This window comes from Anolis carolinensis, chromosome 5 (assembly GCF_035594765.1).
Source record: "Anolis carolinensis isolate JA03-04 chromosome 5, rAnoCar3.1.pri, whole genome shotgun sequence".
NCBI classification, from domain to species: domain Eukaryota; kingdom Metazoa; phylum Chordata; class Lepidosauria; order Squamata; family Dactyloidae; genus Anolis; species Anolis carolinensis.
The window spans coordinates 188,342,168-188,361,789 of NC_085845.1; the positions used below are offsets into that span (position 1 = coordinate 188,342,168).

At 40.3% G+C, this 19,622-nt stretch overlaps 1 protein-coding gene across 1 annotated transcript in view; it reads left to right on the forward strand.

Annotated features, from left to right (window-relative positions):
• Window positions 1-19,622, forward strand: part of LOC100554039 (chromatin remodeling regulator CECR2) — a 145,000-nt gene that overhangs the window by 73,902 nt on the left and 51,476 nt on the right. Inside the window, exon 2 of the mRNA XM_008110475.3 lies at window positions 15,022-15,116. Coding sequence (XP_008108682.2) covers window positions 15,022-15,116 — 95 coding nt within the window. The remainder of the gene's footprint in view (window positions 1-15,021; window positions 15,117-19,622) is intronic.

A 19,622-nucleotide genomic window follows, 5' to 3' on the forward strand; every position in this document is an offset into this window, starting at 1 on the left:
CAAATGTGCACAGTGGGAAGCCCTTGCCAGTCTTATCCTCTCCTATTGACAGGATGGCCTGATACCTTATTCAACATGATACTCCTTTCAACCAGCAAAAGAGGCATATGGATAAGCGGGGTAAATGTTTTGCTTTAGGGGAAAGGGATTATTTAAAGGGATGGGCAGAACTATTAACTATAGTGAGAGAGAACAGCATGGCCTCCAGATGCTTTGTCTGCTGACAACCCAACCACAGAACTGACTAGAATAGAGACATTCTGAGTTCATGGATTCTCTCAGTGAATATGCTACTAATTGCCTTTGTTACAAGGATGAGAGAGAGACAGAGATATGTGTACATTTAAATGCACTTAAAACTACAGAATGTCTTTTTAGCAGTTTTATAAAAAACATTCTGTTTCTGGTTTTTAAAATGGCTTTCTAAACTTGCATTGTGTTAAGCATTATTATAGCACACAGCAAACCTGTTTCTTCTAGTGCACTTTCCTGACTACAGAAAAGATTATGAAGAACCTAAAAGTTTCAAGTTCAATATTCCAGCCAGTACGGAACTTCTATGATCCTTTTAATGATGTGGCCTTCATACAGATGGGTGACACACCTCTTGCAGAACCTATGAAAGCACAGTAAATGTAAAATTATTTCTCTAGTCACACAGACAAAAAGTAAATCTTGCATCTGAATTTTAGGCCATTCTCTTTACAATCCAGTTTTTTAAAAATCTAGAAAAATAAAAAGCAATGCAAGGATGCCTTGCAAAACTGCATTTGTGTATGCAATTCATATTGCTGTTACCACAAATTTCTGAAACAGTTGGGTGGCTGAGTGTGAGTAGGATACTGCATTTACCACATGTTTGGTATCAATTTGGTGTTAAGTATGTGTGTAGTCTTCCATAGCAACATGGGTAGTTTATGGTACAGGGTGCAAAAATGTTTTGTTCTTATTTTTCAAAGGTATTCTGAGGATTTGCTTGTCTCTGAAACCAAACATCCCTGTGGTATGTTTCCTTCTTTTTTCATAGACATGCTTATTCTCCTGAGAGCTTTAGTTCCCTATATCTGGAGAAAGATGGGCTAAAAAAGTAAATAAACTAAAATAATAAATAAAATTTATTCATGGTGCATAGCAAACGGCGAGAACTTTGACTATAGGTTGTATTGCTGAGGATCTGAGGAGAGCTGCTACTATGCTCCTCCGTCTTAGTTTGGCCATGTGTATATAACTGCAAAAAAAACAAAACAAACAAACATATGGTTAAGGCCAAGGGACCTAGCTTCAAATACATTGTTAGTTACAAAGCTTACTAGGTGACCTTGGGCAACTTGCTCTCAATCTATGGTAGTGGTGGGGATGAAGGGTGTGACGCTCTGTACACTACCATGAGCTCCTTTGGGAAAGGGTATGAGAACACTTTGAGGTTTAGGCAGTATTGATGAGGATGAGGATGATGATGATGATGATGATGAGTGGATGTTTATCCACTCTGCTTTTCAGTTTTGTCAGTGACACAGACATACACCTGTACTTGAGCCATCATATAAAAGACTCAAATTAACAAGTTTATCATTGTCTTTATGGTACTCAGTTACAATCTGTTCAACTTCTGCCCATCTAGTCTATTATCTCCATAATTTTTCAGCACGTTGGACAGTCCTTTGACAGTGACCACACAAATTACTATTGTACTAATATCTCCATGAGTTTCAATTCATACCACTCAGTACTGACAAATATTCATGTAGCAAAACATGTAAAAGAAAAAAAGATTTGTTGGAGGATGGGAAGCATAATTGTAGTCATCTGCTCACAGTTCTGATGAGTCTGACTCTTGTCAGTGTCTCAAAATAACTCTTATGTCTTCACTTGATGCCTTTGTGGCCAGTAATTATCTCATTTCAACATCAGTTTGACACCCTTTTCAGCTCAGATACAATATTATAATATCACACTAGCTCTAGCACTAAAATTAGAGAGTTCAAAGTCAAAAGAATAGGTCACGAACCTAGTTTTCAAAACCCTTACTGTAGCTCTGGTGTCTATTCCCATATTACTACATTTCTTAAGTGTGATATGCCAGTCATGGTAAACAATTTCATTTATATATGACTGACACCAAGAAAAAATGGCTATTATAAAGTTAAAAATGTGCATTTTAATTCCCCACACCCTACCAAATTCTTATATAGTATATATGGCTCAGTATACGATTGGCAAAAACCTACATTTTGATAAAGTGGGGGGAACATTATGAGATGCAGTTTTTTGATGCACTGGCAGATCTATCATAGAATCACAGAATTGGCAGGGGTCTCATGGGCCATTGGATCCAACCACCAGCTTAATTCAGGATCTCCAGTTAAAGCATCCTCTGCATATAGCCACCCAGTCTCATTTTGAAGACATCAAAAGAAATAGACCCCACTACCTCTGTAGGCAATTTGTTCTATTGCCAAACTGCTCTTACCATCAAACTTTTATTTCTAATGTTCAGTCAAAATCTACTCTCTTGTAACTTCAAACCATTAGAAAAGATCCTTCCTTCTGGGGCAGCAGAGAACAGGCCTCTACTCTGTGCCATCCCTTAAGCTATTTAAAGTTTGCAATTGTGTCACCCTCAGTCTTCTCTTCTAAATACAGGAATGCATGACTGTTTATCAGCAGAGTTTTTGGATGTTTAGGTCCCTTCTAAGAAACCTCTCCACCTGAATTATCAGGCCAAAGCATATAATTTAAGAGGCGAACAGAGTAATAGGTCCCATTTTAATGACTTTAAAACAAAAGGTTTGCTTAGCCATAATTTCAGCTAACATGTCTGGCTAGGTTCATTTACACTATGATCCAATACCTTAAAGGCACTAGATCCTGTCTGGTCTTGAAGCTAAACAGGGTCAGCCCTGGTAGATACTTGGATGGGAAATGATCAAATATAGTTGTAGGCTATATTTGAGAAGAAGGAACTAGCACCTCTGAGTATTCCTTGCCTAAAGACAGTAAGCACAGGTCATATTTCTAATCTAGGAGCTCCATTCCCAACAAAAACTTGGATGTATTCAACCCATTTATTTTCTTTATTTTCTTACTCTCCAGTTTTACTACTGAATTGCAAAAGGAATTGCTTAACTTTGTTGAGAAGCAGTTATAGATTCTGACTCTTACCAAGGCACACTGAGAGGTCACTGCTCTATATATTTTCTTTTATTAAGGAAATCAGTAGGACTTAAGTCATACTAAATAGATTAAAACATCAACCAATTAAACCTTAGTTAGCACTATCTCTCAACAGGAATAAAAAGTAATATGTTAGATTCACAGCTATAACTTTTCTTTGTAGCATCTCAGTTCTGAACATCTGCAAATGAGCTACATGTTCATAATATTTTGCATTTATTTAATACTAGTTTTACCCGGTGACGCAGTGCTGTGGCCATGTGTGATTTAATGGTAATAAACGAAAAGAGTAAGATCTGGGTTCTGATAAATGTAATTTTTCCTTCCTTCCTTCTCTACCTCTTTCTTTCTTTCCTTCCTTCCCGCCTTCTCTCCTTCTCCCCTTTCCTCCTTCATTTCTTCCCTCTTTCCCTCCCTCCCACCGTCTCTCCTTTTCTTTCCCCCTTCCCCCCTTCATTTCTTTGCTCTTTTCCTCCCTCCCCTCTCTTTTTCCCCCTTTCTTTCCTTCATTTCTTCCCTCTTCCCCCCCTCCTTCTCTCCTTAGTATTTTAAGTTAACTCTGTCTAATAATGACCCTATTATAGGTTTTCTTAAGATTGATTCAGAGGAAGAGTTTCATTGCCTTTATCTAAGGCTGAGAGAATGTGACTTGCCTAGAGTTGAATCCAGCTTATCTAAACCACTTCATTCTGTTTATCCCTATGGAGGCAGACAGGGCTGTAGCCAGAAAAAAAATTCAGGAGGGGTTTTGAAAATTTCGGGGGGGGGGGGGGGTTTGAACCCCTAGCACATACCCCTCCCCGCTACAAACCTGTCAATATCTGCTTGAGATAGTGCCTGGAGGGACTCTTAATGTTTTGCATCTCATAGACTTAGCATGGGGATTTGGTTAACCAGATAAAATTCATGAGTAAACGAGATTTTTTTTATAACTTGAAAAATTTGGGGGGGGGGGGGGTTGAACCCCTAAACCCCCCCCCCCTCGCTACAGGCCTGGAGGCAGATAAAGTTCTCATTTTTAAAAAAGTATTTTCCTCTCTTTTATCATACTTCTTATTGTGGCTGTTGGATTCATCTAACTAGTGTGAAAGAAACAACACAGTTGCTTTGTGAATTGTAGTTTATAGCCTTCTCTCTTTGATAGAGCTATTATCACATATCCCTGTTATAATCCCCCATTGTAACATTATCCCCTTGTTCTAACACTTTCCAAACATCCTCCCTTATGTAGTTATAAAAAGGTTGTGGGGAGGGAGGAACAAAGCTCTGAAGTCTAGAAATAGAAGTGTCATTAAAAGTGAACCCTAAGAAAACAGATCTTCCCTTCCTTCACTCATACTTGGCTCTTGTTTGAAGAAATGAGGCATAGTGTAAGGAAAGAACAAGTGTAAGATATATCCTCTTTTGGTGCTATTGAATAATAAAGAGTTATTAAAGTTCTTCCCCTTTTCTATGAGAAAGTGGTAGCATTCTTGATAATGCTTGACTCCTTCAGAGTTAATCATCCTAGTGAATGAATTATCAAGAAGCTGTTTCCATGAAGAGGGCCATTGATTTAGTTTCTATGTGTTGTCGAAGGCTTTCATGGCCGGGATCACAGGGTTGTTGTATGTTTTCCCGGCTGTATGGCCATTATTCTAGAAGCATTCTCTCCTGGGAAAACATACAACAACCCTGATTTAGTTTCTGTTCGCTGTGAGGAAGCATTTGTATGTTGGGGTATGCAGGTATTTCTTAACCTCTAACTTTGCTGTAGAGGCAGTTCAAAAACTGAAATGAGGGCAGCAGCACTGGGGCTTACAATTCAGGAAGCCATAAAGCACTTGAGCATCTTATTGGAAGTGGGTAATATACAGCCTTTTTGCTGTGCAATTGCCTGCAGGGATGTAGGGAAGCTAAGATGCTGGGAAATCAAGGCAGGAGTCCATTAACTGCAGCTGTGACAGGAAAATGATGCACAAATACAAGTGTTTTTGCCAAGTTGCTTGCAAGAGAAATGAAGGCAGATGGAGGCAGAAGCCACACTGTTCATTTTGAACTTAGTTTGTAAAAGGACTGGAATCCCTTAATCCCAGCTGCCACAAAAGGAATAGAAGGCTGATTCAACACAGGATTGGTCTATAGAGCTACTGAAAGTTCGGGGTTCATCTGCTCTAAATGTTATTAAAAGTTTAAAACATATAGAGACATACTCAAAAAAGAAGAAGGATATGAATTAAGAAAACAAGAAGAAATGAACCAAAAATTTAAAAATTTCTTGTGGTTCCAATTTAGACACATGAAGGAATATTTTAATAAAGATAAAAAGGTGGGTTTGGTAGAAAAATACACCTTTTGGGATAGGATAAAAATAATGGAAAAGAAAGTAATTACTATAATTTATAAAAATTTATTAGAATGAGCCACGGAAACAACAAATTAAAGAATGTATGGTTAAATGGGCAGCAAATATAGGTCACTCAATACAATTAGAAGAATGGGAGAAAATTTGGAAATATAAGATTATATACACATATGCATATGACTTAAAGGAAAATTGGTATAAGATGATGTATCAGTGGTACATCACTCCGCAAAGACTTCTTATGTGTTATAAAAATACATCCAACAATTGTCGGAAGTGTGTCAACCAGACGGGCACATTTTTCCATGCTTGGTGGACGTGTGAAATAGCTAAGAAGTATTAGAGAGAAATTAATGAGAAAATACAAAAAATGCTTGACATAAAAATTTAAATGGAACCAAAATATTTCCTCCTGGGTATGTTGGATATAGAAAAGGAAAAAAAATAAAGAGATATTGTTCAATTATTCAGTTATGGCCACAAAGACAGTATTTGCCAGATATTGGAGAACTACAGAGACACCCTCCATAGACCAATGGCTGACCAAAATAACGGAGATTATGAATATGGATAGACTCACCTATTTGCTATCAACACACCAAGGAAAAAAAGAAAACTCAAACAAATTGGCAACCAGTTAAAGACTATTTGAAATGTGAAAAGATGAAAATAATAACATGAACTTAAAAGAAGGTGCAAAAAAGTGGTTGTTCCATAAATGAACATCGAGAGAAAGAGGTTGTAGGGTTGAGAATGGACTAAATTTGTGTAAATTTTGTTAGGATTATACTACACCACAAGGCGGATGGAAGTCAACAAACTTAAACTCCTTTTTTTCTCCTTTTCTCTCTTCCCCTTTTCCCTTCTTTTTTATTATATTGAAATTGTTCCGGTGTTATTAATAAAAATTATTTTAAAAAGAAAAAAGTTCAAAACAAATTTAGTTAGTTCTCTTGGTTCTTTGCAGAGGGAGATTAGCTGAAGATTCTGGAAACTGAGCAAAAGATGTGCAGATCAGTGAACACTTGCTCCCATTTTCAATCTTAGGATTGGTAAATTTAATTATTATTCCTGATACTTGTTATATAAAATTCTGCAGAGCAAATGATCCAACATATCTTTGCAAAGACTGTAGTTGAGATCTCACTTCTGCATGCAGAAAAAGATGACAAGTACATCTGGACGTCTACATATATAAAAAGAGGTGTGATTAATCAGACCAAATGCATGTGTTATGTTTACTCATTAGCCAAACAGATATCTCTGGTAAACCCACAAGCAGAATGTCAATGCAGTGGCATCTTTATGCTGTGTTTCTTGGAAGCTGTCATTGTCATATTGTTTCCGATATTTAGAGTAATGTGTGGCTATTGCACAACTTGGAATGTTAAGTTTGAAAAATACTTAGATAACGTTAAACACTAGAAACTGAGAGAGGTCAGTTCATTGCCAATAACAGAAATAATTGCATTAATTAGTCTGTAATTTAAATATCAGTTTCTAGAACAGGACATGAGATTTGCAGAGAATGGCATAGATGTTATTGTTGTTGATCTGTAAGGAGACATTTTTCTATTTCTATTGCTTTTTTGGAAAGTGTCTTTAGCATTTTATGTTGTCTTTTCAATATGCCTTTCATCACAAATGGACTACAAAACCTATAATACAATTGCTTACTGTTATCTTTTGGCTCTAAATTTCAGTCTTACCAAACTCCTCAAAGTGTGTAAGCCACTGAAGAAAGTGGGTGGATTAAAAGAATGGGAAGAAAGTAAAAAAACAGGGGCAGAATGTAAACAACTGTCCACTTTCAGAAGTCTAACACTGTGTAATGGAGACACTAAAGCATTACAAAAAAGTTCATTTGGAACTCACTCCAAATCATAACACACTATTATTCCATTATACAGTAATATAGAATAGGAACCAAAATAAAATAATCAGAGAAGAAGAAGCCAGTCCACACATATTTAGAAAGATTCCACCAACTTCCATGCAGGCTAGCAAAGATACCTGACTTTCTTCTGAAGGGGCCAGTCGTTGATTGTAAGCTAAGCAAACAACTCACTCATCCCATTCCCTTACTCTATTCCAGGGCAGAGCTCTTTTTCTTTCTTCCATTCTTCTAATTTCATCAAAATATAGGCTTAACATCAGTGTTAATCAGGAAATTTATGAGTTGAGCCATGCCAGGGGGGCACTAATGAATTACTAACTTGAGATTATCATTATTTCTAATTATTTCCAAGCTATATCCTGTCATGACATAGCCACTATTATTTCATCGTCCATGATTTTGGCCAACCTGCGTTTGAAATCAGAGCCATCACTACATTTAGTTACCCTTGTAAGAAAGTATGTCATACTTTTTTTAACCTGTCCTGGATCTTCCACTGTTCAGATTCCTTGAATTCTTGTGGTGTGAAACAAGAATATTTTTTCTATCCACTTTACTCGCATGCATCCTATTAGAAATGTTTACAGCAGTTCATGTATGATTGTTCCATGATATTTTAATAATAATAATAATAATAACTTTATTTTTATACCCCGCCTCTATCTCCCCGAAGGGGACTCAGGGCGGCTTACATGGGGCCAAGCCCGAATAAAAACAGTAGCAGTATAAAACACAGCAATAGACAACAACTTGCACAATAAAAAAATAAAAAAATAAAATAAAACATTAGCCAATAAAAAACAAGAACTAATAAAAACATGGATTAAAACTGAGAGATTGTAAAAGTAGACTGGGTAAGGTGCACCATATAAATATTGTAGACACGAGGTGACTGATAAAGTGCTGCAAATTCTGGAAGTGCAAATTGGGATGGGAATAGACCCTGTGTCTATATCGAGTTGACAAAGGTAAAAGGTGCAAACCGGTACAAGAATGGTCACAGATACAGGTTGCTTCTGTGAGCAATCTTTATCTAAAGGCTTGAGTAAAGAGCCAGGTTTTCAAGCTCTTTCTGAATGCTACCAGGGTGGGGGTTTGCCTGATTTCCCTGGGGAGCGAGTTCCAGAGCCGGGGGGCCACCACGGAGAAGGCCCTCTCTCTCGTCCCCACCAACCGTGCTTGTGACGGAGGTGGGAGCGAGAGGAGGGCCTCCCCCGACGAACGAAGAGATCGTGCAGGTTCGTAGGGCGAGAGGCGATCACTAAGGTAGGAGGGTCCCAAACCGTTCAGGGCTTTGTAGGTGATCACGTGCACCTTGAATTGGGTCCGGAAGGTGAACGGCAGCCAGTGGAGCTCCTTAAGCAGGAGGGTTGACCGCTCCCTATAATTTGCTCCAGTTAGAAGCAAGGCTGCCGAACGTTGAACTAGTTGGAGTTTCCGGGCCGTCTTCAAGGGCAGCCCCACGTAGAGTGCATTGCAATAGTCCAGTCTAGAGGTAACTAAGGCATGGACCACCGTGGCCAGATCAGACTTCACGAGGTAAGGTCGCAGTTGGCGCACAAGTTTCAATTGTGCAAAGGCCCTCCCGGCCACGGCCGACACCTGAGCATCAAGCGTCAGTGCTGAGTCCAGGAGGACCCCCAAACTGCGGACCTGCGCCTTCAGGGGGAGTGCGACCCCGTCAAGCACAGGTAGCCACCCAATACCCCGATCGGACATACGACTGACCTGGAGGACCTCTGTCTTGTCGGGATTAAGCTTCAGCTTATTCGCCCTCATCCAGCCCATCACAGCTGCCAAGCACTGGTTCAGTATCTGGGGGGCTTCCTTGGAGTTCGGTGGAAAGGAGTAGTAGAGTTGAGTGTCATCTGCGTAGAGATGGCACCGAACTCCAAAACTCCGGATGACCTCTCCCAGCGGTTTCATGTAGATGTTAAAAAGCATGGGGGACAGAATGGAACCTTGCGGGACCCCACAGGTCAAAGGCCAGGGGTCTGAGCAGGTGTCCCCCAGCTTCACCAACTGGGAACGGCCCTCCAGGAAGGACTGAAGCCACGACAGAGCCATGCCCCCAAGGCCCATCCCGGAGAGCCGTCCCAGAAGGATACCATGGTCGATGGTATCGAAAGCCGCTGAGATGTCCAAGAGAACCAGCAGGGTCACACTCCCCCTGTCCAGCTCCCTGCGGAGGTCATCCACCAAGGCGACCAAAGCCGTCTCAGTACTGTGCCCAGGTCTAAAGCCAGACTGCGATGGGTCCAGAAAATCGGTGTCATCCAGGAAACCCTGGAGCTGCGAGGCAACCACCCGCTCCAGGACCTTGCCCAAGAAAGGGAGGTTCGAGATTGGTCTGTAGTTGTTTAGAATGGCCGAATCAAGGGAGGCCTTCTTCAATATAGGCCTCACTATGGCCTGTTTGAGGACAGATGGAAATTTGCCTTGATCCAAAGAGGCATTAATTATCATCACAAACCACTCTACCAACCCTCCTCTGGCCGATTTAATTAGCCACGAGGGGCAAGGGTCTGCAGAGCAAGTGGTCGCTCTCACCGCCCCAAGGATCCTGTCCACGTCATCCGGGCGAACAAGCTGAAACGAATCCCACAAGTTCGAACAGACAGGTGCCTCAGTTACCTCCTTTGGCATTGCAACAAAACTAGCATCCAAGTCGAAGCGAGTCTGAGCGACTTTGTCTGCAAAGTGGTGCGCGAACTCGCTGCACCGAGTTGCCGAGTCTTCGGGTGCCCCTCCCCCCTCAGGAGGGTGAAGGAGCTCCCTGACGACCCGAAACAACTCCGATGGTCTGTTAGTTGCAGACGCTATGCGGGCAGTCGTGAAGGTCTTCCTGGCTGCCCGCAAAGCCGCGGAGTAGGCCCTAATAGCGGCTCTAGCCCGTGCTCGGTCAGAAACGCTACGAGTTTTCCGCCAGTGGCACTCTAGTCCCCTCCTCGAGCGCTTCATCACTGCCAGCTCCTCCGTGAACCAGGGAGCCGAAGTGACTCTTCGCAATGAGAGGGGACGTTCGGGGGCGATCATGTCAATTGCCCTGGACATCTCGCTATTGTAGCGATCTACCAAGGCATCGACAGGATCGTCAGCCTCCATGACAGGAAGATCCCCAAGAGACCTCAAGAATCCATCTGGATCCATCAGTCTCCTGGGGCGGACCATCTTAATGGGTCCACCACCCCTGCGGAGGTTTGAGGTCACAGTGAGTCTTAAACTGATCAGGTGGTGATCGGACCATTTTACAAAAGTATTATGACATGTACAATTGTATTTTCTGCATTTTTGCTAATGATCCCTAACAAGGAATCAAACAGAACATGTAAAAACTGTGGTCAGCAAAGAATACTCTCAAAGGGTTAGAAAAATTCTTAAAAGCAAGCTCAATGGAGGCAACGCCATCAAGGCCATAAACGTCTGGGCCATACCTGTCATAAGATATACTGCTGGCATTATAAATTGGATGCAGGCAGAACTGGACAATTTGGACAGAAAACAAGAAAACACATGACCATTCGTCATTCACTGCATCCTCACAGTGATGTTGACCAGCTATATCGGCCTAGAAGGTCTGGTGGCAGAGGACTTTTACAAGTAATACAAGCAGTCAAAGAAGAAAAACATGCACTGACAGAATATTTAAAGGAAAGTGAAGAACCTGCTTTGATTGAAGTAAAAAACAGAAACTTTTCAAAGTACATCAGTCAAAGAATCAGTACAAAAAAAAACTGCACTACAAACTAGAGCTGACAGCTGGCACAACGAAGTATTGCATGGACAGTTCCTTGACAAAATTGAAAGAAAAGTTGATAAGGAGAAGATCTGGCTATGATTTCCGAATGGAATACTGAAGAAGGAGACAGAAGACCTGATTCCTGCAGCCCAGGAGCAAGCAATCAGAACAAATGCAATTAAGGCCAAGATCGAAAAATCAGTGAATGACCCAAAATGCAGACTGTGCAAGGAAGCTGATGAAACCATTGATTATATCCTCAGTGCTGTAAGAAAATCGCACAGACGGATCTGCCAGTAGTAAAGAATTGGTGGGATCACAAACCTGCAAAGGTAGTGGGAAATGAGCACGCAAATATACTGTGGGACTTTTGAATCCAGACTGACAAAGTTTTGGAATACAATCCACCAGACCTCACGGTTGTGGAAAAGAAAAAGTTGGGACTGCCATCCCAGGTGACAGTCGAATTGACGAAAAACAACAGGAAAAAACTCAGCCATTATCAGGACCTCAAAATCAAACTTCAAAGGCTCTGGCATAAACCAGTACAGGTGGTTCCAGTGGTAATTGGCACACTGGATACAGTGCCAAAAGATCTCAGCCGGCATTTGAAAACAATAAATATTGACAAAATTACGATCTGTCAACTGCAAAAGGCCACCTTACTGGGATCTGCGTGCATCATCCGAAAATACATCACACAATCCTAAACGCTTGGGAAGTGTTTAATTTGTGATTTTGTGATACGAAATCCAGCATATATATCTCATTTGCTGTGTCATACTGTCTCTTTGTGTCAATAATAATAATTCTTTATTTGTATCCTGCTTTTCTCCCTAAATGGGACTACAGTGTTCCCTCACTACTTTGCAGTTCACTTTTCACAGATTCGCTGTTTCACGGTTTTTCAATAAACTCTAAAAGACTATTATAAATTATAAAAAAATTCAATTTACAACCTAAGGAAGTGAGGAAGAAGAAGCCGAAGGGAGAGAAAAGGAGCCCAAGCAACAACAGGAGGAGAAGGAGGCGATTTATCCACACACGATTGGTTGATAAAGACTTAAAATAGTGTATAACTACTAAAATAATGTATAAATATTAAAATAAATCCTACTTCATGGATTTTCACTTATTGCGGGTGGTCCTGGAACCTAACCCCCGCGATAAGTGAGGGAACACTGTACTTGCTTTAAGCAGGCTCCTTTACAGTTATGCGAAAGTGTTTCTATCATAGAGCTGGTGCTGAAATTTGCACACCATTTACTATTTTGCTATTTATTGAACTAATGCCAAAGTCACTCCAGGGAGGAACTGGTAGCACAACACACACACCTTTCAAATTCCATTCAGTCTCAAATATTGCTCAATAAAAATTTGTTTTTGCCACATGTATTACTAGGAATGGTTATCATTACTTAGGGATACCTTTTCTCCTACTGTGCTATGATCTGGCTTCCACTAGTTCTTAAGAAGGGACTAGCAGACAGTACGCTTGACTGGAGGATGGTGTGTCATTTGCAGGTTTTCTGGCCTGGGAGTTATGTATATGATTATATCATGCATGGAGGTATTCACATTTGTGTGTACACACTCATTGTACTGTTTCCAAGAGTGCTGGAGGCATTTCTCCTGTTTTAATGTTCCTTTTATATTTCTGTTTCCTTTCCCTCTCTTCTCTTAGAGCAGAGCAGTTAGGGGATACCATGGCCTAGCAGTATATAATTCCACCCTCTGAAATTTGTATACAAGATTCCTTTGTTACTAAATTACTAGGGATGATTATCATTAGCAGAAGTCAGATCATAGCACATATCACACTGTGATATAATATGACTTCTGCTGGTCTCAGTATGGGGCTCCTAGTTGACAGTGAGCTCGATGGGTTCTGGACTAGTGGTCTATTCTCCTGTGCCCAGACCACTCTCTCAGCCACACAAATGAGAGCAACTAGTCAGATACGAATGAAGTACGTTGATAGAGCAGATTTTAACTAATACATTTATATTAATTTTAGGACTGCATAATATTTTGATTCAATTAAACATACAGTTGGTTCATTTTTGAGTGAATGTGTTTTGTTAATAAAAAGCTTTTATTATTTTATTACATTTTAAAATTTAAAAAAATACAATAATGATTTTGAATAGTATTGTACTTTGTTTGTTACTGTTTTGCTATTTTTAAAATGGGAAAATGTTTCATATGAACTGTCATTACAACAAATATTGATTCTTTGTTAATCATGTTTGCTATTCTTCCTTTTTCTTCTGATATTTTTAAAAATATATTTGGAACCTGTAAATAATAGTCTTGCAAAATGTTCCTGTTTTAAAATGCATAGTTAAGCTGAGTTCATTTTTCTTTAGATTCTTTTGATTACTAGTTAAATGGACTCCTTTGAAGAACATATGAAATGGTCGATATTTGTTCCTGAGTCAATGTTGGGGCATCAGTGAGACACCTAAACAAAGAAGCATCTTAGTCTTATCAACAACCAGGCTTTTTGAAGCAGGCCTGTAAATTCTTTTCTAGCTTGGTATCTAGGGATCTTTATTTACCTTCATTCTGCCTTCATTCTATTTCTGTTGTAGGCCTTGGTGAGGTAGATACCCTTGGTGAAAGCAGTGTGTTTTCCCAACAGCCACTGCAAAACTCCGAAGGGATTTTAGTCATGAGGGCAGAGGGAAGGAGAGACATTAAACAGGCATTTCCCTAATGAGCTGTGACGCCAGCTGGAGAGCGGGGAAAAGAAGGTTTTTCACTCCTCTCCAGTACTCTGTGAACATACTGAGGGGTGGAAGAGGAACTGCATGTCTCCATTTTGTACATCCTTCCACTGGCCCCTTATGCATAGCATACTGTGCTTATTTGCTGCATCTTCTGTTTCCTTTCTGCTTGAGACCAAAAGCATTTTGGCGAAGTTCAGCATTCTGCGCTCACAGCTCAGTGCTTAAGGAGAAAGGGGAAACACAAAGGATTGGGGGGGGGGGAAGGGATATAGAGAGTGAATGGCTTCTTGCCGCGTATCAAGATTGAATATTGTTCAGTGGACCTAGCCGAAATCCTACTTTTTCTGCCTTTCTTTCTTTGCCAGTAAAGAAAGTAACTCAAAAGTAACAGTTGGCTATCAATGTTTGATCATCTGCTTTTGCATGTATGCCAACTAATTTCTCACATTGGCTTTCACATTAAGATTGATACTTTTAAACATTACTTTCCTAAAATGTGTTTCTTCAACACAAATTTGCATCAAGATAAATTCATCCAAGCAAATTGATTTTCTCAATCTCCATTCTCAGAAAAGTGGGTCAGTTATCTACAACGGGTAACAAAGATTTGGTTTTAGAGGATAGAGGGTATTCATATCCATCTCCAAACTGCTCAGCGACATGAATATATCAGTACTCCAGCTGCTGAACTTGGTATTTGGTAGATGTAATATTTAAATGTAAAATGGCAGTGACATATGGGGCATGCTGTTTTCGTTCATACTATGATTATACTGGTGTGAAGGAGACCTGGCTCATGACTTCTAGGTTTAATACAGGATGCTATTGATGACCGTTCCTGAAGTAATGGCAGATTCTTGTTATGATAGTGATTAACAATGCATATTCAACACCCTCTTTAAAGATTGAAGACACATAATCTCCCCATTATGAATGGCAATTTAACAAAATTGTAATTCCCTGGAGTTCACAGTGGTAAAGCATCTAAAAGAAGAAAAAAGTGTAGATATTAAGAGCTTTAATTATTTTAAAATTCCTGTTATTTAACTCGTATTCATCAATTTGTTCAATAGGATGGAATTGCAGAATTTGTTCACCAGGAAGCTTTTGTGAAAAAAAAATGTTTCTCTTCTAGGAACTTGAAGCAGCTCTTTACAGTGATGATGTGGAGTTCATCAGTGATCTCATTGCCTGTCTTCTTCAGGGTTGTTATCAACGCAGTGACATTACGTGAGTAATTTCTTTCTGTTATGTAAGTGTTTTTAGAAATAAAAAGAATACTTTAAAGAGGTGTTTCACAACTTTATTGTGATTTTAATATGTTTTATTGATTTGTTTTTATATTGTTGTGCTTTTTATACTGTCTGTATTCACCTGGCCCTGGCCCCATGTAAGCCGCCCCGAGTCCCGTTGGGAGATGGAGGCGGGGTATAAAAATAAAATTATTATTATTATTATTATTATTATTATTATTATTATTATTATTATAACTTCTGTGTTCTATAGAGGAGGTAAGTGCCAAATATTAGTGTTAAATAACCATGAAGTCATAATAACTTTAAATTGTAGAGTACTTTGGGATTATTATTGTATTCATATCCTATCTTATATCTGGAAAATCTCAAAAGTGTGTGTGCTTTTGCAGTTTTGTTTTATGGGACAATCTTCTGACCCTGAAAAAAGGTCACTTTGAGAATATTAGAGTTCTAGCAATAAGGTTCTATGCAAACACCATTAAAATGGAAGTTGGCAAGTTTTCTACTTTGTGCCTTCTAAAACATGAATAAAGCAACCGAAGTTCTCCTCAGCCATCGCGTATGATCACTATTTTCTTTTTTTCTTGTTAGATCCATTGTAGATTCAAGGGTCAAGGAAAGTGGAATAGAAAATGAATAATATTATTATCTTTTTGAGTAAAATAAAACTGCCACACATGTACATGTATAAGGACTTTAAGATCCTTTCTTAAAATATCATTTACATTATTAGATTTTGCATATTCTGGGTGACTTAAACATACCAATGAAGGCCAGTTTGTCAGTTGCTGCTTGGGAGTTCATGATATCCATGACAAACATGGACCTATTTCAATTGGTTTCTGGACTGATTGCCTCAGTAGGTCATACCCTTAATGTGATTTTCAGCTTGGAACATACAGATCTGCAGGCGAAGTTGATCAATGCCTCTGAGTTGTCATGGACAGATCATTTTCTGGTCAAGGCTAGTATCAGAGCTACAACTTACCCTTGCTGGGGTGGAGGACCTATTAAAATGGTTCGCCCTCAAAGGCTAATGAGTCCTTTGAAATTCCAGGAGGCTTTAGAGCAGTGGTTCTCAACCTGTGGGTCGTGGCCCTTTTGGGGCTTGAATGACCATTTCACAGGGGTCGCTGCTGCCTCCTCCTTTGGCCCCCGCCTTCTCCACCCCGGAATGACTGCCAGGCCCCCTCTGCCAGCCAAACAGCCATCACTTCTTCCTCCAGGTCGATGTTGTTTGGATCCAAAAAGGGGCTCCTCCTCCTCCTCTTCTTCCTCTGATGGTTTGGGGCAGACAGGAGTCACAAGGAGGTGCTTGGAGGCAAAGGCGTGCATGGTGGGAGAAGGCGCATCCCCCCCCCTTCTCCTCCTTTCCTTCTCTCCCTTTTTCCCTCTCTTTTTCTTTCTCACCCTTTCTCTCCCTTTCTCTACCCTCCTCCTCTCTTGTTCTATCCCTTTCTTTTCTTTCTCTTTCTCTTTCCCTCTTTCTTCTCTCCCTTTCACCTCCTCTACTTCTTTTTATATCCCAATCTTTTCTCTTTTTTTCCCTTCTTCTTTCTCTTCCCTTCTTTTCCCCCTTTCCTTCTCTCTCTTTCCCTTTTTCTTTTTCTTGTCTCCCTCTTTCAATTCCTTTCACCTTCCCTTTTCTATTCCTTTCCTCTTTCCATCTTCCCACTTCCTTTCTCTTCCTTTCTCTCCTTCTCTCTCTCCCTTCTTGTCTCCTCTTTTCTCTATCCCCCCTTTTCTATTGATAATTCTCGTACTCTTTCTCTTTCCTCCTCTATCGCCCCCTTCTTACCACCCTTTCTTTCTATCCGCTCCCTTTTTTCTTTCTTTCTGTCACCCCCTTTCCCCCTCTCCTCTCTTTCCCTTTTTTCTATCCTTCCCTCATTTTCTCTTTCTCCCTCCCCCTTTTTCCTTCTTGTGCCTCTTTCTTCCTTTCTTCCTCCCTTCTCCTTTTCTGTCTCTCTCCTTTCTTCCTCTCCTCTCCTTCCCTTTCTTTTTTCTCTCTCCCTCCCCTCCTACTCTCTTGCTTTTTTTCTTCCCCTCCTTCCCTTTCTCTCTCTCTCTCTCTCTCTCTCTCTCTCTCTCTCTCTCTCATGCCCTTTTCTCCCTCCCCTTTCTTATTTCTTTCCTCCTTTTTCTTCCTTGTCCCCTTTCTCTCGCTTGTGCCTCTCTCTCCCTTTCTTCCTTCTCTCACCTTCTTTCCCTTTTTTATCTTTCCTTCTTTCTTCCTCTCTTTTCTTCTTTCTCTTGTGACCCCCTCTCCTTCCTTCTTTCTCTTCCCTTCTTTTCCCCCTTTCCTTCTCTCTCTTTCCCTTTTTCTTTTTCTTGTCTCCCTCTTTCAATTCCTTTCACCTTCCCTTTTCTATTCCTTTCCTCTTTCCATCTTCCCACTTCCTTTCTCTTCCTTTCTCTCCTTCTCTCTCTCCCTTCTTGTCTCCTCTTTTCTCTATCCCCCCTTTTCTATTGATAATTCTCGTACTCTTTCTCTTTCCTCCTCTATCGCCCCCTTCTTACCACCCTTTCTTTCTATCCGCTCCCTTTTTTCTTTCTTTCTGTCACCCCCTTTCCCCCTCTCCTCTCTTTCCCTTTTTTCTATCCTTCCCTCATTTTCTCTTTCTCCCTCCCCCTTTTTCCTTCTTGTGCCTCTTTCTTCCTTTCTTCCTCCCTTCTCCTTTTCTGTCTCTCTCCTTTCTTCCTCTCCTCTCCTTCCCTTTCTTTTTTCTCTCTCCCTCCCCTCCTACTCTCTTGCTTTTTTTCTTCCCCTCCTTCCCTTCTCTCTCTCTCTCTCTCTCTCTCTCTCTCTCTCTCTCTCTCTCTCTCATGCCCTTTTCTCCCTCCCCTTTCTTATTTCTTTCCTCCTTTTTCTTCCTTGTCCCCTTTCTCTCGCTTGTGCCTCTCTCTCCCTTTCTTCCTTCTCTCACCTTCTTTCCCTTTTTTATCTTTCCTTCTTTCTTCCTCTCTTTTCTTCTTTCTCTTGTGACCCCCTCTCCTTCCTTCTTTCTCTCTCCCTTTCTTTTCTCCTCTTTCTCTCCCCCCCCCCCCTTCTCCCCTATCTTTCTTTCTCAGCCTCAGAGGAAGGCAATGCTGACAACATAATCTGGCCAAGAAAACCCTGATGGTTTTGGTCTAAGATTTCCAAAAGCCAGGTTTGGTTTGAAGTCACATCAGAGCAGCTTCCCTCTAAAGAAGAGACCTTCTCACCCACATCCCTATTCAACTCTTTGCAAATCCATCCCCCCTCTTAAGCATATACAGGCAGTCTCCAAGTTACAAACAAGATAGGTTCTGTAAATTTGTTCTTAAGCTGAATTTGTATGTAAACCAGAATATATACATTTCTTAAGTGTAACTCCAGCCATACACACAGCGATACTAGCTTTGAATAGCATAGGGAAGGGTTAGCACCCCTGTGGTGTTTGTTTTGCTGTCTGTGCACCTGTTCAGAAGATGTCACCTCACTTTCTGTCCCTATGAGAATTGGATTTTGAAAAAATTGGAAACAAGCATTGGGGATAAAGCTTCATTGGAGACACTTTCCCCCTTGATAACCCTTTCAGGAGTGAACTTCCCTTCCGAAGGATAGATTCTCTCTCTCTCTCCCTCTCTGTTGTTTCAGCCATGTTCTTAAATAGGAGTCATTTGTAACTCAAGGATGGCCTGTAGCCTGAAGAACAACATCATCACACAGCTATGGACAGTCCTAAGGGATGGTCCATTCTGAAGGCTGTGAGAGCCATGTCTTGCATCTCTTTTGTTTAGTGCAAGATTGGCAGATGTGTAAGGGTGAATTTGGTAACCTCCTTTGCAAAAACAAACAAACAAACAAATGGGACCAAAAGGTGCTGGGTTATCAAGTCTAGATACAGAAGTAGACTTTTTGTAGAAGATGACCTTCGTTGTGCTCTTGCAAAGACTGCCTTGAGAATTTCTGATCTGGTGAGAAAGAAGCAATCTCAACCTTCCGTCACAAAATGTAAAAATGTAGTTTACTGTTGTTCTGTTAAGACTGTTACCCATGCTACACCACACTTCAAGACAAAATTTAATTTATTTGTAATTAGAAATAAATATTTCAAAATATATAATTACATATTGTTTTTGTGGTTAATCACTATGCTTTAATTATGTTCAATTTGTAAGAATGAAAATACATCCTGCATATCAGATATTTACATTACAATTCATAACAATAGCAAAATTACAGTTATGAAGTAGCAACAGAAATAATTTTATGGTTGGGGGAAACCAGAACATGAGGAACTGTATTAAAGGGTTGCGGTATTATGAAGGTTGAGAACCACTGCATTAGAGGGTTCTATGGCTGACATCCCTGATGATCCTGTTGAATCTCTGGTTAATAAATTGAATAAAAATCTAGCCCGGGTATTGACACAATTACTCCCAAATGTCCTATCCAACACATTACAAATCAGGCTCCCTGGTATACAGATAGCCTCAGGAAAATGAAATGGGA